The sequence below is a fragment of the Vicia villosa genome, linkage group LG4 (genome assembly GCF_029867415.1).
Source record: "Vicia villosa cultivar HV-30 ecotype Madison, WI linkage group LG4, Vvil1.0, whole genome shotgun sequence".
Classification (NCBI taxonomy): Eukaryota; Viridiplantae; Streptophyta; class Magnoliopsida; order Fabales; family Fabaceae; genus Vicia; species Vicia villosa.
In genome coordinates, this window is record NC_081183.1 from 194,959,086 (window position 1) to 194,982,462 (window position 23,377).

The following is a 23,377-nucleotide window of genomic DNA, read 5'->3' on the forward strand; positions in this document are numbered from 1 at the left end:
CGCTAAGAGGAATAAGAAGGAACTTTTTCTTTTCAAGGTTGACTTCGAAAAGGCGTTCGATTCGGTCTCATGGGACTATCTCTTTTATGTTATGAAGAGAATGAATTTTGGCCCTAAGTGGCTGCGATGGATCCAAGCATGTGTGACTTCCTCTTCTTTCTCGGTCTTGATAAATGGTAGTCCAACTGTAGACTTTCAAGCTAAACGGGGACTCCGTCAAGGAGATCCACTATCTCCGTTTCTTTTCATCCTGGCTGCAGAAGGTTTATCAGGATTAATGCGTAATGCTATCGTTAGTAACCAGTACCATCCCTTTCCATTGGGAGATTCTATCCGGGTAGAGCTACTTCAGTTCGCGGATGATACGATTCTCTTAGGACAACCGACTTGGGAGAACTTAGGAACAATCAAAGCATTGCTTCGTGGTTTTGAGTTATGCTCCGGTCTATCAATAAACTTCCACAAGAGCAGAATTATTGGCATCAACGTAGCGCCGGTATATCTGCAGGCAGCCTCTGACTTTTTGCACTGTGTGATCAGCCCTTCATCATTTATGTTCCTTGGCATTCAAATAGGCTGCAATCCTCGAAGACGGTCTTCATGGGATTCGGTTATAACAAGGGTGCGGAGCAGACTGGTTTCTTGGAAAGGCAAGTACCTTAATTTGGGGGGTCGGATAGCTCTTATCAACTCGGTTATGAATTCTATTCCTCTGTTCACTTTCTCATTTTACAAAGCGCCAAAGGTTGTTACCCAAGAGCTCATTAGTATTCAACGCGCTTTTTTATGGAATGGGAAAGAAAACGTGCGAAGGATAAATTGGGTTTCATGGTCGACTATTTGTTTACCGAAATCTGCTGGTGGACTCGGCGTGAAGCATTGTGAAATCTTTAACAGAGCTTTAATGAGTAAATGGGGCTGGAAGATTTTGACCGAGACGGGATCATTATGGCAGCAAGTCTTAACTTTCAAATATGGAGATATAAAGGGTGCAATTCGGGCGAACAGCCCTTCTAGCGTTAATCCAAAGCATTCTTTGTGGTGGAGGGATTTGTGTATTCTGTTAGGAGTATGGGGAGCTGAATCGAATTGGTTCCGCAAGTGTGTATCGTGTAGGATTGGTAATGGTGCAGACACAGACTTTTGGAGGGATCGTTGGATAGGAAATGATACTTTGTGTAACCAATTCCCTATGTTATTTGAGGCATTGCAGGAACCGTCGGTGAGGATTTCGGAAGCTGGCTATTTTGAACAACATGGTTGGGTATGGTCCTTTTGCGACATTTCTTCCCCTCTGTCAGCATTGGAGGCGGAAGCTTGTGGCAATTTAACCGACATTCTGCAGCATATAGAGCCAAATGTATTGAATCAAGACGTCTTTATTTGGTGGCCCTCGGCAGCAGGTTTCTCGGTCAAATAGGCTTTTGATAGGTTGTCAATCGGATGGAACCAATCACTATCCTTAAGTGTGGAAGAGCTGGCAGTTTTGAAACTTATTTGGAAATCAAAGGTGCCGTCGAATATACAAGTGTTCGGTTGGAGGCTGTTGCATAATCGACTACAAACAAGGGATGAGTTGGCAAGACGAGGAGTTCTATCAGGTACGCAAAATTTGGCTTGCCCATTATGTTCGGCTTTTGAAGAAACACACTCTCATCTGTTTCTGTCCTGCTGTGTTGCTTCCGAAGTTTGGAATTTTATCATGGAATGGGTAGGAGTAATATTTTATCCTACTAATTGTCCATCTCGGAGCACTTTTTACGGTTTAATTCGGTATTATGTAGGCGGGATAGAAATAATCTTAGTAGTATTTTTATCTGGTTGTCGGTTATCCGGGCTATTTGGCTTGTAAGAAACGATATAGTGTTTAATGGAGGGGCGAAGGGTAGTCGAGAAATTTTTTTCATGGCAAAAATGTTGGCTTGGGAATGGTTTTATGCCGCTTTTTCGGGCGAGTTTCCACTACCATCTGTAACATCTTGGATGGATAATCCTGTACAGATTTTGTTGTAATCTTGTTATCCCTATGTAAACGGATTGAGTACTCCTAGTACTCGTATTCAATATAATATGTCGCTTATCAAAAAAAAATGTCATATCCATGTATATTTAAACACATCATGTAAATGAGTAATATAGCATATTCTTGATATGTTAACTCAGAGAACCAAAAGTCATTCAAGACCCATAACAAACCCATTAGTTTATAACTTATTTTATAACAAAACAGTATTGCGTGTAGTTTCCATTTGGTTGTTACATATTCTTATAAAAATAAAAAACTAAACATAATCTAAAAATTGTTTCAAATAAGAAAATATTTTAAATAGTGTCTCTTAAAATCAACTTTATATAACTGTATATTTTTAAAAGTGACTTTTCATTTTGGCAAACAATCACAAAAGAATTTCAATTTTTATTAACTAAAATAATACTCTCTTTTTTTGTCTCACATAGGTCTTAAGTTTCAAAACATTCTCACATACTTTTATAATCAGTAGTATCCACCATACACCTGCATAATTATGCAGACAGAGAACTATACTTAAAAACAGAATTTCATATTCCACAATGTTCATTAACTTCAAACTCAAACAAATTAACACACAACAAACTTCAAAGTTCAAACCATAACATACATTCAGCTAAACAACACAAAACAACAACAGAGAGAACGAAACTCGAAAGAGTTGCGTGTTTCCATATGTAATACAAAATGAAAAGAATTTTACTTGACACAACAACCGCTACAGAAACAATATCCATGACTAGATCTATAAAGAGACTCACTCTATAGAATAATCATAATGGGAAACTTTTTGAAAATGTTAAAGCCAAGAGGAGAGTGACTTCTTTTGTTGCATGAATGATTTACTTTATCATATAGAATTGTATAATTTGAGCTTCCAATTTTTCTCAAGTAGCAACCTTCATTGCTTTCATATCTGTAATCTTGCTGTGTTTCTCCCACTCCACTAACAACCAAATTCTTCTTAACCACCATTTTACCTTGGCTATCTTGCACATTATTTAGAAAGCTCTTCGAAAATCCAGAATCCTCGCTCTTAGAATTATTCACATTAAATCCTAATGTAACATTCGAAACAGCTAGATAAGTCTCATTACCTTGGCCTAGTTCATCTGAGTCCAAGTAAAGGGAAAAATTTCTGTTTGTGTCATCGACCAAATCCAGATGCGACGATGGAAGTTTAACACGAACACTGTCGTTGAACGATATAATTTGATTCACAGTTTGTTTCCCTCCATTCTTCCTCATTACCATTGAACTGTAGTAACTAAAATCTTGAACGAAACTAGTTGTGATATTACCAAAGGAGGATCTAACCCATCCGCTAGACAAAATGGATTTCTTTGCACTAGTCAAGAACGTTCCGTTTAAACCGTTAAAATCGGATACTATAGATTCAACCAAAGGTTTCTCAATGTGGTTCACTAGTTCTCCTTCCGTTCTAACGCTATTTGCGTCCAACCAAAGATGTAAATTTGCATCTATATACCAAACATTCAATGCATTTGTTACCTTGAACCCAAACAAATGATTCTTTCCATCTAGTATTTCGCCCAAGAAAGGCGTAATTTCGATATCATACGACGGAAGATCAAATGAACCAATGCCGGTAATTGGTCTCCATAAGAGAGGATTAATCCCTCCAGTGTAGATCACAGTAAAAGGCCAAACAGAACCAACAACATTATCATCAAGAGTAACTAAAACCTCTCTAAAGGGTCCATTTCCGGGTGAATTAGTTATGTTATTTGCAGCAAGGTATTCATTGGGAAGATTACTATACCAAAACTCATCATTCTCATGAAATGAAACATAAACCTCTAACACAGCCCTATAAGCATTTTGAGGAACACTGAATTCCCTCAAACCAACATCAGTTGAGTTTTGAATATTGAACCACAACCCATCATTTAGTGGGAGATTTCTTGAAATGGGCAAGATCAAATCAGCATGAGAATCACTTCTAAATGCTAAAGGTTTCAACTTTTTTGTCTTATGAGTGCTGACATGAAAAGGGTAAAAGTGAATAGTGATATCAACATGATAAACACCAGTGTAAGTTTTGTCGACAATATTTCCTAGAAAAACAGCTAGGGTTTGATTCTGTTGATGATGATTATTCAATAACAAAGAATGATACCTCGTGATGTCTTTTTCAACTGTCCATACAATTCCAGTGGCTCTTGGTTCTGCAGTACAGCTTCTGAGTAACTCAACACCATCAAGCCAAACACCGAAAATGCGATCAAATTGTCTTCCTTCACATGTTGCTTTCCACTCAAAAACAATTTTGGAAAACTTTGTGGCTGAGCAATGAGAGGGAGAGGTGTAATTAGCAAAAACTGGGGGGTTTCCATATGTGTAACCAAAATCGTGGTGAAGAACATGGTGTGAACAAGGTTTAGTTTTTGGGATTTGAATGGGTTTTGTTACCTCAAAGTATTTGGTAGGTGATTGTGGAGCATGAGAATCATGTGAGGATGTGGATTGAGAAAGAGAATCTGAATTTAGTTGTTTGATTTTGTATAGATTTGATGCAGAAATAGGGTAGTGAAAAAGGAAGAAAAAGAAGAAGAGAAAGGTAAAGAGAATGGGGTCCATTAGAGAAGAAAGTTATGAAAGTGTAGGGAGACAAGTGAGGGATAGAAAAAACAGAGTAAAGTGAACAACACAACTATGTTTGTTTGTTTCTTTTTTAAGAAGGTGGTGTATAAAGATGTGACAATAACTTTAAATTAATTTTAAAAGGCTAGGATACCGATGAAATTAATTTCAGTTATCTTCGCCATATTTAACGGAAGGTCATGCACGGAGTTAGAAAAACTAGATTCTTATGCACTGTGTTTTAGAGTTAAAAATTAGACTAAATTACCTATAATTGGACTTTTAAATTATTCAATTGTAACGATGTGGTTCATTATATTTTTCGCTACAAGTAGGTCTTTATGTTAACTAACTTCTGCAACATTGATCTAATTCACAAAATTCATTCCATAAAAGCTCGCTGAGTTGGCACAAACGACGATTAATGTGTCATTTAACTTTTTTCTAATGGGACTAACGTTTCTGACATGAAATTTTTAGTTACTTAATATAATTCTTAAAAGAAATTGATTTGATCTAAGACCCATATCTTTGCAATATTTCTCCAACTCATTATTAAACAATTAGGTATGATTGTGTGAGTTATATAAACACTTATTTTAGGTGTAAAGAAAACGATGTGGGACATGGAAATATACCTTCAGTAGTTGTGAATGTCTCCTCCTCCTTTCTTGTCGTCATTCTCAATAAGATCATCAACATCTCTATCAAATTGCTCCATATACTCCATTGCAGCACGAACAACAGGTCACACATCAACTCCAAATTGCAAACTCCCGCTTTATGACTAGTCTTGACAGTTTCAAATTCCTGACTTTTACTAATGTCGGGTGTTAGTTTCCTCTTGCCAACATCTCGAAGCATTTTTTGATCTTCGATTCTTAACAAGGGAGAAGAAGAGCAGACTTTTTGCGCAAACAATTGCAATGTTTTCTGGTTTGGAGAACGAATCGGAGATTTGACAGGGGACCTTATTCCTCTGTTGCCAACTCTTACTTGGCTGACTAGGTGATGTAGCCAGACAACCAGTTCAAGTATATACGTTTCTGTTTTATCTTTCTCAGCATGGTGTAGTGTTTCGATTTTTAACAAGTCTAACTGACCCGTATGTTTACGGTTGACATCAGACCTATAGAAACTTGACTTAAAAAATGGTATGTAGTAGAACATAAACATGGAAGAAAGAAAGCAAAAATTATGTCCTCTTACCCTGTGTTTGCCCATTCTCCAACCCATCCAAAGCCATGATGAGCTCTGAAGTATTGCAATTGAAGAAGAGAGAATTAAATCAATGTTTTGATGCACCATATAAACAATACTGAGAATAATAGGAAATTGTAGAGTCGCGACTATCAAATATACTTTGTTGTGTTAGCAGCAATAGGAATAAGCCACTTCAATGTTTTCTCCATTTCATCTTTGATTTGTGGGACACTAAGCTGCAAAAAATATTTCCATCATTTCATATTTGGATTTATAATTTGGTCATATTCATATAATCAAAATAGGCAATACAGCTCAAGCTCTGTATAACTACTTTGGCAGAAAGAAAACAAATTATCTTTTTACAACTGTTGTGTATAATAGACCACTATAGTTAAAGAATCATTGGAAATCAATATTCTTAAGTTAATTTTTGAAAATCAATATCTTCATCAGTTGTCCACCTCAACATCATTGTTTCCAACTTTCTCAGCCACAAGAAAGAACTCAAAAGAAAGACCAAGTTTGTTAGCAAAGACAGACAAAACCATGGAAGACGAAGCATGTGAGAACATTGTTCAATTTTAGTTCAATCTGGAAATTAAGTCCCACGTCATTTTCTTTACAGTTAATTTTAGTCTTTATGTAACTCACACAATCATACGTAAGTGTCTAATTGTAAGATGGAGAGATATTTCAAGGATATGGGCCTTGGGCCCAATCAATTTCTTTTAAAAATTATATTAATTAATTTCTATCTAAATTAAATTAAAAAATCTCATGTCAACAACTAAAACACATCACCGTCGTTTGTGTCAACTCAATTTTTTTGGAACGGATTTTGTAAATAAGGTTAACGTTACGTTAGTTAATATAATGGACCTACCTGTAGAAAAAAAATATAAGTGACTACATTGTTAAAATTAAATAACTTAAAGGACCTAGCAGGTAATTTAGCCTAAAAATTATAAAACTTATTAAAAATTATAGTTAAATATGTTTTTTTGTTCCTATAAATATCTCAATTTTTTACTTTTAGTCCTCATAAACAAAGTCAGGTTTTAGCTTTTATCTTGTAGCTTTTTTACTAGCTTTTAGTTTTTCTTTCAAAAGCTATTTGAAGTAGCTTTTAAGCTTGTAGTTTTTAGCTTGTGACTTTTTCTTCCATTTATACCCTTATTATTTTAACAAAATATATTATTACCCTTATTAATTAAAATTTTCTTTTATGTCATTTTGTATCTATCAGCTAAAGAATCAGCTAATTTATCAAACACTCATGTTAACTTATCAACTATCAGTCATCAGCTATAAGCTACCAGCTATCAGTTACCAGCTACCAACTAGTTTTACCAAACAAAGCCTAAAACTAGGTGCAAAACTAATTTTGTAGGTACTAAAACATGATTTTTTTTATAAGGACTAAAACTCAAAATTGATAATTTTATAGGAACCAAAAATATATTTAACTTTAAAAATTAATATTTAGTTTGTTGTGAAAAACGATACCAATAACAAAGTATAATAGGGAATTAGGGAAGAGAATAAGAACACAAGAATTGGTTATAACTGCTATTCTTTTACTTTCTCTTAAAACAAGATTACAAGTTTACAAGAATAACAAATAACCTCTCTCACCCTAAATTAGGATTTGCAGCTTAGCAATGATGAGAGACTAGTATGTTATTTATAATAAAACCTAACATACTAACTAATGGGCTTTTTCAACAAGGCTCATTACACAAGTCAACTTAATAAACAAGCTAACTTAACAAATTAGGGTTTAAACACTAAAACCTAATTTAACATGCTAACAACTCTAGCATCTTCGACATCTGCATGCTAGACCCATCTTTGACTTCAGCATGCACACTTCGACACCAGCATGTGAACAATACTTCGACTTCATGCTTAACTCTGTCGAACTGTCGAACCAAGAAGCTACCCTTCGATAATACTAGAGTTTGATCCAATATCTCACAAATCTCCACCTTGGACCTAACTCTACAACGTCAAGGAACAAACTAGCTTTCTTCATGCAGCTTTATCAACTGCATACAGTGGAAAAACTTGCAACTCGGCAATGTCTTGGTGATCATATCAGCAGCATTGTCTTTAGTCGAAACCTTCAGCACTTGGACTTCTCCACGCTCGATTACTCCTCTGACGAAATGCAGCCTCACATCAATGTGCTTAGTTCGCTCATGATAGGCTGAATTCTTCGACAGGTGTATTGCACTTTGACTATCACATTTAACAGTGATACCTCGACCTTGAAGTTTTAGCTCCTTCGCAAAACCTTCAAGCCACAATGCTTCTTTCACAGCTTCAGTTAGGGCAATATACTCCGCTTCAGTGGTTGATAGAGCAACAACCTTCTGAAGTGTTGCTTTCCAACTAATTGCAGTGCCAAACATAGTGAAAACATATCCAGAAATAGATTTTCTAGAATCCATACAACCTGCATAATCAGAGTCGACATATCCTTCTATTACTGCTTTACTATCTTCACCCAAGGCTCCACCATAAATTAGGACTCTATTCAGAGACCCATTTATGTACCTTAAAATCCACTTCAATGCTTGCCAGTGAGCCTTTCCAGGATTCGCCATGTACCTGCTTACAAGACTTACTGCGTATGCTATGTCGGGTCTAGTACAAACCATAGCATACATCAAAGAACCAACTATATTAGCATACGGAATGCTATTCATATAGGCTCTTTCGACATCAGTACTGGGACACTGATCAATACTCAGCTTGAATTGAGGGTTTGTTGGAGTCACAACTTGCTTCGAATTCGACATACCAGACTTTTCAAGAATCTTCCGTAGATATGCCTCTTGAGATAGACATAACTTCGACTTCTTTCTATCTCTTCGAATGTCAATTCCAAGAATCCTGGAAGCAGCTCCCAGATCCTTCATATCGAACTCCTTATTGAGTTCAGCCTTCACCCTCATCGCATCTTCAACATTGTTGCTTGCTATGAGAATATCATCCACATAAAGCAACAAAATAACAAATGAATTACCAGGTCGAAATCTGAAGTAAACGCAATGGTCGAACTGACTTCTAATGAAACTTATGCGTGCCATGAACTTGTCGAATCTCCTATTCCACTGTCGAGGAGATTGTTTCAGCCCATACAAAGATCTCTTTAACTTGCACACATAATCTTCCTTCCCCTTTTTGACATACCCTTCAGGTTGCCTCATCAGGATCGTTTCATCTAGATCACCATACAAGAACGCAGTCTTCACATCCATCTGTTCCAGTTCAAGATCGAACTGTGCCACCATGGCAAGCAACATTCGAATGGACCTATGCTTCACAACAGGAGAAAACACATCATTGAAGTCGACACCTTCTTTCTGAGTGAAACCCCTTGCAACTAACCTTGCCTTGTATCTTTTCGACGTCACTCCTTCAATTCCTTCCTTAACTTTGAAAATCCATTTACAGCTGACTAACCTTGCCCCAACAGGTTTCTTGATCAGTTCCCAAGTATGATTATCATGAAGAGATTTCATCTCATCATCCATGGCCTTCAGCCATTCAGTCTTATTTCGACTCCTCATAACTTCCTTATAGTCTCTAGGTTCTTCGTCTAGAACCTCACTTGCAGAGATTAAGGCATAAGCTATAAGATATGCATATCCAAGTCTCTGAGGTGGCTTGATGACTCTTCTCGACCTATCTCTCGGCAATAGGTAGTTATCGTCAGTTTCCTCAACTTCAGCATCTTTTGCTTCTTCTTCGACTTCATCTGGGATATGCAATTCAGCATCAACATGCTCCACCTCAACGGGAATCTCTACCTGTTCCAGCTCTTCGTCAGATGTTTCTGTACTTCGACCAACATCATCAGTTTTCTTAAAAGTCATTTCAGCTTCATTGAAAACTACATCTCGACTGGTGATACACCTCATGTGACCTGGCTCTAGGCACCATAGCCTATAAGCTTTGACTCCTTCAGGGTATCCCATGAACATGCATTTCAGAGCTCTAGGTTCGACCTTGTCTTGCCTAATGTGAGCATAGGCTACGCAGCCAAATACTCTCAGTTTGTCGAGATCTGGTGGATGTCCCGACCAAACTTCTTCAGGTGTCTTCATATCTAACGCTGTCGAAGGACATCTGTTTATCAGATATGTTGCTGTCGAAACAGCCTCAGCCCAGAACACCTTCTTTAACCCCGCACTAGTCAACATGCATCTGACTCTCTCCAAAATAGTTCGATTAAATCTTTCAGCCAAACCATTTTGCTGTGGAGTACCTGCAGTAGTTCTGTGCCTTGCAATACCAAAGGCAACACAAAAGCTGTCGAATGCCTCATTGCAAAATTCAAGGCCATTGTCGGTTCTCAACCTCTTGACCTTCCTGCCAGTCTGATTTTCAACCAGAGTCTTCCAACTTTTGAAACTCTCAAAAGTTTCATCCTTAGTCTTCTGGATGAATACCCATAATTTTCTGGAATAATCATCTACTATGGATAGAAAATACCTTGCTCCTGAATGTGATGCACACCTTGCAGGCCCCCAAAGATCAGCATGGATGTAATCAAGGGATCCATGTGTTCTTTGTTTGCCTTTGTTGAACTTCACTCTGCAAGATTTTCCAAGTACACAGGGTTCACAAAACTTCAGCTTTTCGACTTTGTCTCCACCAAGCAGATTTTGTTTCCCTAATTCGACCAGACCCCTTTCACTGACATGGCCCAATCTCATGTGCCAGATTTCTGTCTTCGACAAAGGTTTCGTGGATACAACATTTGTCGAACCACTTACAACTTCAGCCTCAAGGGTATACAAGCCGTGTTTCTTCACGCCTCTCAAGACTTCCTTCGAACCTTTCATGACTCTTAGGATACTTTTCTCTCCTTGGAAAACATATCCTTTCTTGTCGAATTCACCAAGAGAAAGCAGATTTCTCTTCAAATCAGGAACATACCTGACTTCAGTCAACAACCTTATTGACTCATCATGGAGCTTGAATCTCACAGATCCAACACCTGCAATCTTGCAAGCCTTGTTGTTTCCCAGCAATACTGATCCACCATCTTGATCACATAATTCCTCGAACAAGTCTTTGTTTGGAGTCATGTGCCAAGTGCAACCTGAATCCATAATCCACTCCTTCTTAGAGTCACTGCTTGAAACCACAAGAACATCAGATGATTCGAAATCATCTTGAACAATGGCAGCGTTGCCATTATCCTTACCTCCATGATATTTCAAGCGTTCAGGGCACACCTTTCTTGTGTGACCCTCCTTTTTACAATGGTAGCATCGAATGCCAGATGCTTCGCCACTGTAAGTCTTCGACTGGCTTTTGCCTTTCTTCTTGTCGAACTTACCATCCTTTCGTAAGAGTTTTCCTTTAACGGCCAAACCTTCGCCAACAGTCGAAGGTTTATGCTCCTTTCGTTCATTCAAGTCCTTAGAGTACAAGGCTGATTGAACTTCTTCAAACGTCAGGGACTCCCTTCCATACAAGAGAGTTTCTTTGAAGTGAGCATGTGATCGAGGCAAAGAACACAATAGTAACAACGCTTGATCTTCATCATTGATCTTCACATCAATATTTTCAAGATCAAGAATCAGCTTGTTGAACATATCCAACTGCTCAGCCAATACTTTGTCTTCAATCATCTTGAATGAATACAAAGCTTGCTTCAGGTAGAGTCGATTTACCAGCGATTTGGTCATATACAAACTTTCAAGTTTCACCCATAACCCTGATGCCGTCGTCTCCTTTGATACCTGCCGGAGAACCTTATCACCAAGGCTCAACAAAATTGCGCTGTGTGCTTTCTCGATCATATTCGTCTTCTCCGCTGCCGTCAATTCTGCATTCATGGCTGCCTCTCCCTTCAACGCTTCCAAACAACCCTGCTGAACCAGTAGGGCTTTCATCTTCAAGCGCCACAGACCGAAATCATTCACTCCGGTGAACTTTTCAATCTCATACTTTGTTGAAGGCATCTTCTCCACGCTCACCGCACCAATTTGTTGTGAAAAACGATACCAATAACAAAGTATAATAGGGAATTAGGGAAGAGAATAAGAACACAAGAATTGGTTATAACTGCTATTCTTTTACTTTCTCTTAAAACAAGATTACAAGTTTACAAGAATAACAAATAACCTCTCTCACCCTAAATTAGGATTTGCAGCTTAGCAATGATGAGAGACTAGTATGCTATTTATAATAAAACCTAACATACTAACTAATGGGCTTTTTCAGCAAGGCCCATTACACAAGTCAACTTAATAAACAAGCTAACTTAACAAATTAGGGTTTAAACACTAAAACCTAATTTAACATGCTAACAACTCTAGCATCTTCGACATCTGCATGCTAGACCCATCTTCGACTTCAGCATGCACACTTCGACACCAGCATGTGAACAATACTTCGACTTCATGCTTAACTCTGTCGAACTGTCGAACCAAGAAGCTACCCTTCGACAATACTAGAGTTCGATCCAATATCTCACATAGTTTATTGTTAAAATGTTAAACTATATTATTAAGGTTAATTTATAACAAATCACATACAAATATTTTTTATTAATATTATTCTTGAGAATATCAATTACACCCTTGATTCTCTTAGGTACCTGGCGAAATTTCAAATTTCCCATATTTTTGTAGATGCACATCCAGAAGTAACTTTTATTTTGGCAAAATTTGAATTTTTCCGGTGGTGCGTCTACGGAAGTATTTTAAACTAGTATATTTTAGGAGAAATTGTAGATTAATTCAGTTCAGTGAATTTTCCGTATGTACATCTACGAAACAACTTAGCGCCAGAATTTTCCATACATGTATCTATATAAGTATATGATATGTTTGAACCAGCATGATCACTCCTCCATTGTTACATTTCTTCTTCAACACTCACTCTCACCACTCTAAAAAATCATACAGCATCAATATCATTTTTTACTCTAAACCTTCAACTTTTTGGTGCAACAAGTCAAAGGGAGCAAGAGAAGACAAAATTTCAGTTAAACATTCATCTTTATCTATTGCATTTCTTACTTTGTCAATCAAATTTTTGTAAAAGAATGTAACTTTGCTTCCGTAGGTACATCTACGGAACGCGTTGAAGATGAAAATGTTTCGCAGGTGCATCTACGGAACATGTTTGTGCTGTTTTTACCAGCATTCTTGTGATTATGGGTTATTTGTGCTATTGTTTATAAATAGGTAAGGTGCACCCCGACAATATCTCAAGAGAATTAGTTCCTTTCGCAATTGTTTCTCCGAACGTTAAAGGGAAAGTCGTAAAGGCGGTAGATGTCGGCGGTGACTTTAATAACAAGCAAGAGTTTGATGATCATGAAAACATGCTCACATGTATTTGTAGGAATGCAACAAACCTTGGTTTTGGTGCGGTAATAGGAAGATCAGATAATGGTACGGAAGAAAAAACGCTTTCGTAACAACATTGTGCGAAAGAAGCAGGAAATACCATCCTCTTCTAAGGATGTTTAAAAGAGACGACACGGGTACTAGAAAATGCGAGTGTCCATTTAAAATCCGTGGTTACATGGGGGCTTGTAAGAAGTGGAGATTTAGTGTTATTTGTGGTTTGCATAACCATGACATGTGCGGAAAATTACAAGGTCATCCTAGTGTATGTCGGCTTAATCCGAAAGAGAAGACATGTATTAATGAAATGTCCTTGAATATTGTCCAACCGAAAAATATACTTGCCACATTGAAACTGAAGGAACCTGACAACGTATCAAACATAAGGCAAGTGTATAACATCTGGTACCGCAATAATAAGGCGATTAGGGGAGATAGAAGTGAGATGCAACAAATGTTGAAGATGTTGGATGATAACAAATACGTGTCGCGGTACATAACTTGCGATGATGGGGTTACGGTCCGAGATATTTTTTGGACTCATCCGGATTCGATAAAGTCGAGTAAACATGAAAAATAAAAGTAGTAAATCAACAGAAAGTCTCGACAACAAAAAGTGGTCAATCAAAGGATATACCTTCCATTTTGCAAACATGTTCTCTCATATTCGAATGACCACTATCTCTGCCATATCAGTCATCTAGCAATAATTAGATCTACATATAAAATAGAAAATAAATGAATAAATCAAAGAACACAACAACAAATTTGTTTTCAACCAAATCTAAACTTTCATTAAAATAACAAAGTAGAGATTAGAAAAGAAAATGATGAGGATTCACCACAAAAGAGAAAGAAAAAGGTTTCCTTTTTCCATTTCGATTTGTGACGGTCGGAGAAGTAGAAACGGTGGCTGACAGCGTTGAAACGAGGATTCAACTGGTTCATTAGAAAGGCCTTGAGATGATGAGATGATGAGATGATGAGTACAAATTTATATTTGTTTTTTTTCAGAAAAAAGGCGATTTCATGGGTAGGGTTTAGGGAAATACAGAGGATAAGAGAGATAATGAGAGAAAGAATTGGAAGGTTTGAGAAAAGTGAGGGAAGAAGACGAAATGAGGGGGAGAAAAGGAAAAGTGAGAGAAAAAGATGACACGTGGCAAAAGCGGGTTTGTCTTGAAGTTGTAAAAATGCCTTAATTATGAAATGACAAAAAAAAGCTCTTTTGGCTTTGTAATTTGAAAGAATAGAAACGTTATAATGGGAAAATTGGTGGCACTTTCTTTTAGTGGCTTGATAGTTGATTCGAATGACCACTATCTCTGCCATATCATTCATCTAGCAATAATCAGATCTACATATAAAATAAAAAAGAAATTAATAAATCAAAGAACACAACAACAAATCTGTTTTCAACCAAATCTAAAATTTCATCAATATAACAATATAGATATTAGAAAAGAAAATGATGAGGATTCACCACAAAAGAGAAAGAAAAAGGTTTCCTTTTTCCATCTCGTGTTGTGACGGTCGGAGAAGTAGAAATGGTGGCCGACAGCGTTGAAACGAAGATTCAACTGGTTCATTAGAAAGGCCTTGAGATGATGAGATGATGAGTACAAATATATATTTGTTTTTTCAGGAAAAAAAGGCGATGTCATGGTTAGGGTTTAGGGAAATACAGAGAATAAGAGAGATAATGAGTGAAAGAATTGGAAGGTTTGAGAAAAGTGAGGGAAGAAGACGGAATGAGAGGGAGAAAAGGAAAAGTGAGAGAAGAAGATGACACATGGCAAAAGCGGGTTCGTCTTGAAGTTGTAAAAATGCCTTCATTATGAAATGACAAAAAAAAAAACCTTTTGGCTTTGTAATTTGAAAGAATAGAAAGGTTATAATGGGAAAATTTGTGGTGTTTTCTTTTAGTTGCTTGATAGTTGAGTTGATAATATTAAAATTCAGTTAATTTATATTAATATGAATCAACTGCAATAAATAGCATCATCTAACTTATACAAATACACATTTTAAGGATATAGTAAAACAAAACTCTTTAATATTAAAAAGTCAACATTGCCATACCTTTAAGAAACACTAGACAAACGAAGATAAAGACCAGACTTCTCTAAATTTTATATACTAACCCTTTTACGAGTTTAAATCACGAGGATACATGTACACATCTTACAAAGTTTATCCCCACATGCTTAGCTTATAGGAAAGGCAAAGGAATGGTACTTGGACCAACTGACCCAAGTAATGACTAACTGGAATATACTTGAAAAAAAGTTTATTAACAGGATTTTCCCTCACAACAAATTTATGGAAGCTAAGACAATGATTATTGTATTTTTCTCGAGGATAAAGTATAACATTATATGAAGCATGAGAAAGATACAAGTCTATACTGAGAAGATGTCTCAATCATGGTTCTGACAATCTTATACAGATTCACATCTTTCTCAACGGAATACAACAACAACCAAAGCTCATATCAGATGCAACTGAAGATGGAATATTAATGTCTAAAAGTGCTAAAAACACAGTAGCTATCATTAAAAGAATGGCACTCGGTAACCACTAGGGTCAGCATGCCATAAATCATCCGTAGAGAAAGACCAAAATTGTTGGGCTAAAAACAAATGATGAAATATTAGCTTAGAACAAGCTACAGGCTCAAAATGTGGACGAGCTAACCTAACAGTTGTCAGACCTTACACAACAGCTCAAGAAAATGCAAGAGGTGCATAAATACATACATAGGAAAATTTGTTATTGTGAGTTTTACACTGGTGACCATCCCAAAAATATTTTCCCTTTGTTAGATGAAAAGGCTAAATTTGTGGGCAACCAACAAAGGTTAGGGCAATACAAAAACAACAATAATTTTCAAAGGGGAAATAATTACAATCAAGGATGGAGACAAGATGCATTACCATCCAACATATATTAATTGTGTGTACCACAATTTTAACCAGACTCCTTGTTAACAAGACAAAATTTCAAAGTTGGAGGATACTCTTAATTAATCTATGCAATTGTCTATGAAAAATAAAAAGAACACATATGCTTCAATAAAAAACCTAGAGACTCAAATTTAGTTAGATAGCCAACCAACTAGTTGATCAACAAACGGGAACATTTGAAGCCAACACTTAAATCAACCAACCAGAATGAGCATTGCAATGCAGTCACAAATAGAAGCAATAAGGTGGGTGGAAATGTAGAACCTGAAAAAATTATTGTCAAGGCAAGAGAAAGTGAAGAGGAAAAATAAGAAAATGAGAAAGAAACAGAAGGGAAAATTACAAGTGATGAAAAAGAAAGAGAGTTGGAGAATGATGTAAGTGAAAAGGCAAATACAAAAGATGAAAGAACAAGGTAAAAAAATTGAAGAATTCAGCAGTTAAAAATCTACCTTATTCCTAAACTCCAACCAAAAACGATAAGAAAAGACAATATTTAAGGTTTTTAGACATTTACAAAAGACTTTAAGCATAGTCTTTTCTAAAGTCTTGCAGCAAACCTACATATGCTAAAATTATTTTTTAATTTTTGACTCTAGCTTTTTCAAAAGTCTAGTATGTATAATTTTTTTATTTTTTAAAAGTTGTTGATTTATAAATCATCAACAACTTCATTACAAATAAACATCGTCAGGAGTTGAACCCTGGATCAACAACACCTTTAACTCAACTAGTATGTATAATTAGTTTCCATAAAAGTTTATTTCAATAAAAACGTATTTTGAAAAGTGATTTATATTTTGAAAAGTTTATACTTTTATATATATATATATATATATATATATATATATATATATATATATATATATATATATACACTAATTTTAATTTATAATAACAATTTAAGTATGCAGAAAAAAAAGTTTATGTAGACTAAATTAATGAAAAGGTTAAAAAATTTATAAATTAATCAAAGTATATATTAATAATTGTAATACATAAATAGTATTCATATTTATCTATATACGTCCTTTTAATATACTCAAAAGACTTTTTTATGGTATATAATTTAGCATTTTTCATAAATAAGTTTTTAAAAATGCACAAAATTCCTTTATTAAAAAAAAGTTAATATTAACATGTGTCTTAAGAACACATGTTAAGAAACCTACATTAAGAAAATTTGTCTTGAATAAAATAAAAAATAAAATTAATTATATATTTGTAATTAATTCAATACACAAGTTTTAAGATAAGGTTTCTTTATTTAGGTCTTAACATGCGTCATAAGGGGACATGTTAACATTACCCTTAAAAAGATACCTTATAAATCTAATATTAACTAAATCGTTCAAGAGGATGGCAAAATAGATCCAGTTCGCTAGACATTTCGTCGGATTGAGTCAAAATTTTAGACTTACTCCATCTACTATTTATTTACATTGTTTTTTTTTTTTTGAGGATGCGGACATTATCCGATTAGGCATGTTATTTTCATTTTTAAACTTTAGAAATGCTAAGATAACAGAGACATTGCTGTTCCGTTTTTTGGCGTGCCGAGTCAAAATTTCCAATCCACCTTCTCTTGTCCGTCTCCCCTTATTTATTTATTTTGCAAATTTTTGTGTAGCTGTATTAAACAGTAAATGACCCTAATCATATGCCTCTGCCCATCGGTTCAGTCTAACCTTATTAGAAAAAACTGTGCAAGCTGACATAGAGGCCTGCATATCTTCTGCATATGCCTGTCCTTAATGGCCTGCGTAGCCTGTCCTTTATCTACTGCAATAATACACAGAATCCATTTCTGATCTCTCTTTCTTTCTTTCTCAGTTACATATCAAACAGACCTAGTATGACACAAGTCATGCTCTTTCTTCAAAGCCAAGTAAATTGCCCATAGAAAATGACCTTAAACCAAAATGGTCCCAACTTTCCATACCATAATTAAACAACCATCCATTTTTCAAGCCTTAATAATTCTTTTTGGAATCTCAAAAAGTATCTCAAAAGAATACATATTTTTCTCAGTTGGTTGCAGTCTCTGTCACCATCTGCAACATGCAGAGATAAAGTTAGTCATCTTTATTCTTTCACAATCCAAGTTCAAGGATTGCCAAGAAAAAATATTACTAGCTCTCTAGCACCAATATCCCTGAACAAATAAGTGTATGATATTCGACATGCATCAGTATCACGGTGACACGACGTAGACTCATATGATCGATATTAATAACGCCAACCTTAAACTAAGAAGACTTATTAAAAAGTGTTTGGATCCCACCATTAATGAAAGACATAAACATAAGCACAAAAAAGATTCAATGCATGATGCACATTGTACTTGGACACATTTTTCACAAAGATTCTTTCCTTATTCATGATGATGATGCATTAGACATGTTCTTTCTTTGTCCTTACAAAATTGCCTGCAAATACATACAATCAATCACCCCCCACAATATTACAACATAGTACTATCTACACATACCTACGTGTATATTTTGTACGGTTCATGCTTTACATACATTTTTATCATTCACTGTCAACAACAACAATAATGACGAATATCACAATGTAACACCATATGTTTTTCTCTTCCTAGTTTCTACTTTTTTGAGGTACACATTTTCCATACTCCCCTTAACAAAACATCAAAAAAATTCCAATATATTTGGAAACTCGGCCGATGTATAGACGCACAACGAGAAGGTAGTCGTTGTAGGGTTGTAGCTTTGAGATAGACGTGCGATGACACGGGGAATCTGACGAATTTAGATTGCCTATAGTCAGCTATCTCAGACATTCACGTGGTCAGCATATCAGTGGTCGTTGAATTGAGATCAGACAATCCATATTTCAAGTTCAATATTACTACTATAGTTTTAAGAAAAATCAAAATTTGCTTTGAAATTTGAACTCTGTGATATCGATACAACATTCATCGATGACCTGACTGAGTGAATGCGTGAGATTATTAACTGTAGACAATCCGAATTCGAATGTGATGCTCTCCAAACACGAACTTCTTACAATTCAGACAACGAACTCATGTAATAAATGAGGACTGCCAAACTTGTGTTGTTGCTTTCCATTGTCTGTGAAATGATAATCTAACAAATCGTTATCCGGCGAAGAAGCCAATGTTTGATTACGCCTTTTACTGACGTCATCATTCGACAAACCAAATCCATCACTTTCCGAGTTCCTCAACTCCAACGCAAGTGAGACATGTCCACCAACAGCAAAGTTACTCAACTCCGATAAATCATCATAAGTAGTAGGAGTAGAATCCATTATGCAGTTTTCACCATTCTGGTTTATCGAGATAGGTGCATTTGAATAAGGACTATTGTTCATGTTAAACCTTTGTTGGTCACCCTGCATTTTCCCAATTCTAGAATCCATCACATTTGTCCAATGATCATTACTTTGAATCCCTCTTTCCAATTCTGTCGCGGTGGTGGCGGAAGACGACGCATGATCCAGCTTCAACCCTGCAATTTGACCTTGTTGTTGAACGCTATCAATGGTTATTAACTTGTCATGAGACTCGTCTCTTTTATCATCCCACGCTCGAAGATCTTCGTCTCTTGGAGCTTTCGGTGTGTTTTCTGATAAAAGATTGCTGCTTGTCTCGGAATCTCCAAACTCTTCTTTGTACATTTCTTCGACCATCGGTTTCCATAGACGCACCCTCGCGTTAATAAACCAATTCGCCACCTGATATGAATTAAATAGTGATTAACAAGTAGCAACCAAAAGACAGGACCATAACTTCACGTGTATCAGATTCCGACTTCTAGCTTTAAGTCCGAATAAATTCAATTCAAACATATTACATGTTAAAATCAATTTTACCGCATGCAACAGTAAAATCAAACATACACAGAAACATATTGTGGAGTTGAGAAAACATTAATCATCGTACCTGGTTTCGGGTCAATCCTGTTTGTCTTGCCAGCATAATTTTCTCCGAGTCCTTAGGATAACTAATATACCAAATGAAATTTGATAACAAATTATTAGAATAAAATTACTCAAAAGTAATTATGATAATACTAATAGCGGAAACAAATTAGGATAGCGGAACCTACGGATGAAGGAAATGCTCGAAGAGCCATGCACGGAGTATTGAAACAGAGCTTTCGGGAAGTCCCCTCTGAGGTCTCCAAGCTTGTCTCATTACACCAAGCTGCTGAAGAGCTTTTTGTTGTCTAAGCTGCTGATCGACATACCGGAGACGAGGTATTCCCTCTTGTTCACCGAGGCTCCTCTGAGTTACTTGAATCTGGCCGCTTATAGCATCACGCAAACAGCGAAAGTGACGAGAAATTGTGCGCAAAGCAAGAGCTGTGTATGGTTCGGCTGCTCCACAGCCAGCAACCATGTCGAAAGACGATACCACAATCTGCATCTGATGACAGTATTGTCGGTATCTTTTGTCGACCTACAAACACAAAGAATACGAATTATTCGCTATCTAACACCATCATCATCAAAACATTGTAGAAAGATTAAGGTATGCGATCAAAACACGAGAATATAACGGTTTACCTCATCCAGCATGGACAAAAGTTTTGTTTTCTTGTCTAACAAATGCTGTCGTTCCGCTGGTGATAGCTCGGTCGTAGAGTTGTTTGCATTAGAACCATTAGGACCCGAGGACATTTGCATAGATTGGCTAGTAGATTTTCCATCTGAATCTTTGGAACCGTCTAAACCAGCATCACGAAAACTTTGTTGGTTCTCCAATCCAGTTTGTTTCAACGTCTTTCGAACATTAACTATTTCATCGAGCAATTCCTGTGCCGCCTTAAGGTAGTGCCCGTTAAGGCCATTGTTCGGAAGAATTGCTGATCCATGTAAACACGGATCAGATTGACCTTCGTTAAGACCTATCGATGAGTGCGGATTATACAAACCCTCCCTTTTGACAGAATTATGATACGCAATACACTCCGCATTTCTCAAATCATCGTCGTCTTTAAGAGACCCGGACCCTTTTAAATTTGAAATCTGAGCATTCATTAGCGACGTGAAACCGTTGCCGGGATACTGATATTGAAAGGAAGGCATCATTGTTCCAAGCCTAAGAGACAACCCTTGACATTGTACATTTTGCTCGCTCTCAACGAGTCCGAATTGTGACGATGGATCACTCGTAGCAGCATTCGAATGCCCTTGATCAATAGACTGCATATTCATCGAGTCGTCCATAGATGCGATAAACTTCAACTCATTTTGTCCTCCCACAGATTCACTATAGTTATGAGGTAACAAAGTGTTCCCGGAAATCATCTCGGCGTAAGATCCCGACGAAAACGCTTGGTTGGGATACATTGCAAACAAGATTGATTAATGCCCTTTACAATGGAATAATCAGATTGAAATCTCCAGCAACAAGATTAATAAAATAAACACCTCGTTGCTTCAAACCTAAACAAATTAAAATAATCCAAAGTAAGAAAAAAAGTTATAATCATGAAAATTTATAAAAAATAATTGCTCAATAATGATATTTTCATGAAGCAAAAACAAACATCAGAGACACACAACCATAGGTACGAGGTAGCAGAAAACTATGCAAGAAACCTAAAAACCAAACAAAAAAACACAAACAAAAATTTCACAGAATTCAACTCAAACCCTATTCTCAAAGTGAAAGCCACAACACCAAGATGAAACTAAACTAAAAATGAAAACAACATTAAATCAAAAACAGAACACAAACACAATCATCAAAATCAAAACCCTTTTTTTATATAAGAAAAAGTTAACTTTTTTTTTTTCTTTGTTCAAGTACAGTGACTTTTTAAGCATTGAAAAAATTCAGCTTTTTTGTTTTAATCATCAAAATCTCATAACCCTTTAAATAAAAACAGAGTCATGACTATAAAAAAAAACATCATCAAAAACTACAAAAACAAAAAAGACAGTACTTCACCATCATATTATCCTTCTTTTTATAGTAATAATTCATTTTTTTCAGTATTAATATTATTGTAAAATCAAAATAATAACAAGAAAAAGAAGAGAAAAAGAAGAAGAAGAAGAAGAAGATGAAGAAAGAGATAGAGAAAATAGTAGTAGTACCTGAGAGGAAATGGAAAAAGGATAGGAAGAAGGAAGAAGAGAGAGAGAAAGACAAGAATCCAGAGTGTGGGGAAGGTGAGACAAGTGGCAATCCCAAGAGATATAAATTTGAAAAATGTAGTATAAACTTTGGTACCAACCAATCACGAAATTATATCATTAATAATTTGAAAGAAATTGCTTACTTCCCCCATGCCAACTACTTTTTTTATTTATTCTTTTTCTCATCATAACCAACTTTTCTTTTTCTTTTTCTTCTATAACAAAATTAATCTCTTTAAGTACAATTTATATTAATAAAAAATTAAAAATATTTAGATCAAATCTTAAATATTTCGACTATATTTCTCTCTAGAAGTTTAATGTTGCTTAACCAACTAAACAACGTCCCCTTAGTTGCTTAACTATCTCCTTCCATTCAACAATATGTTTAGTACAATAATTTGTACTTTCAATTCCTTAACTAGTGCTCTAACTTGTTAACAAAATAAATAAATAAGCACCGAATGCACTAACCTTACATTATTATTCTTATATGTTGTAATCTAAAAAAAATGTATGGTGTAATTAGAATTTAAAGATTCTAATCTATTAAAAGTATTTTTTATTAAAAATAATTTCAGAAATTGATGTACTAGTAATATTTTAAAATTGGTTATTTTCAATTCAAAAAATTGACTTTTTGTCTTGTTAAATTGATGTTTTACATAGATTATTATTTCATTATAATACCTTTTTTTATGTTATTCTACAAAGTCGATAGTCTTTTAATAACTTATTGGTTTATTTTAAATAAAAAATCCTTATTTGTTTTTGTTATTTATATAATTTAATTAATTAAAAGATTAAAAAAGCATTACATATAAGAGATGAGAAGTATATATATATATATATATATATATATATATATATATATATATATGGTGTTTAAAATATTGACACTTAATCTTAGATCATACTTAATTACTTTTAATCAAAATTTAGATTACTAAAAATCAAAATCAGATGATTAAGACTAAAAAACATTGAAGCTTAAAGTAAAAAAAAAAAAGAAGGAGTTATTTGTTAAAAATAAATATGGAGAAGTTTCATTTACC

At 35.4% G+C, this 23,377-nt stretch overlaps 2 protein-coding genes across 2 annotated transcripts; both read right to left on the reverse strand.

Annotated features, from left to right (window-relative positions):
* Window positions 1-2,542: 2,542 nt before the first annotated feature.
* On the reverse strand, window positions 2,543-4,707 carry LOC131596630 (peptide-N4-(N-acetyl-beta-glucosaminyl)asparagine amidase A-like). The gene has a single exon (XM_058869353.1). It carries the CDS (start codon window positions 4,628-4,630, stop codon window positions 2,792-2,794), a length of 1,839 nt encoding a protein of 612 aa, XP_058725336.1. The 5' UTR covers window positions 4,631-4,707; the 3' UTR covers window positions 2,543-2,791.
* A 13,830-nt stretch (window positions 4,708-18,537) lies between these two features.
* LOC131596631 (BEL1-like homeodomain protein 3) lies at window positions 18,538-22,419 on the reverse strand. The gene is made up of 5 exons (XM_058869354.1): window positions 22,281-22,419; window positions 20,742-21,623; window positions 20,282-20,634; window positions 20,116-20,176; window positions 18,538-19,907 (listed from the first exon to the last, which is right to left on the reverse strand). Exons 2-5 carry the CDS (start codon window positions 21,525-21,527, stop codon window positions 19,221-19,223), a joined length of 1,887 nt encoding a protein of 628 aa, XP_058725337.1. The 5' UTR covers window positions 21,528-21,623; window positions 22,281-22,419; the 3' UTR covers window positions 18,538-19,220.
* Between the last annotated feature and the right edge of the window lie 958 nt (window positions 22,420-23,377).

Excerpts from the sequence above, each read along its gene's own strand:
- LOC131596631 (XM_058869354.1), bottom strand. The coding sequence starts at position 21,527 with ATGTATCCCAACCAAGCGTTTTCGTCGGGATCTTACGCCGAGATGATT. Across the intron at positions 20,635-20,741 it reads TTTTGTCCATGCTGGATGAG|GTCGACAAAAGATACCGACA; the intron begins GTAAACCGTTAT and ends TTGTGTTTGTAG. Across the intron at positions 19,908-20,115 it reads CAGGATTGACCCGAAACCAG|GTGGCGAATTGGTTTATTAA; the intron begins GTACGATGATTA and ends AATTCATATCAG.
- LOC131596630 (XM_058869353.1), bottom strand. The coding sequence starts at position 4,630 with ATGGACCCCATTCTCTTTACCTTTCTCTTCTTCTTTTTCTTCCTTTTT.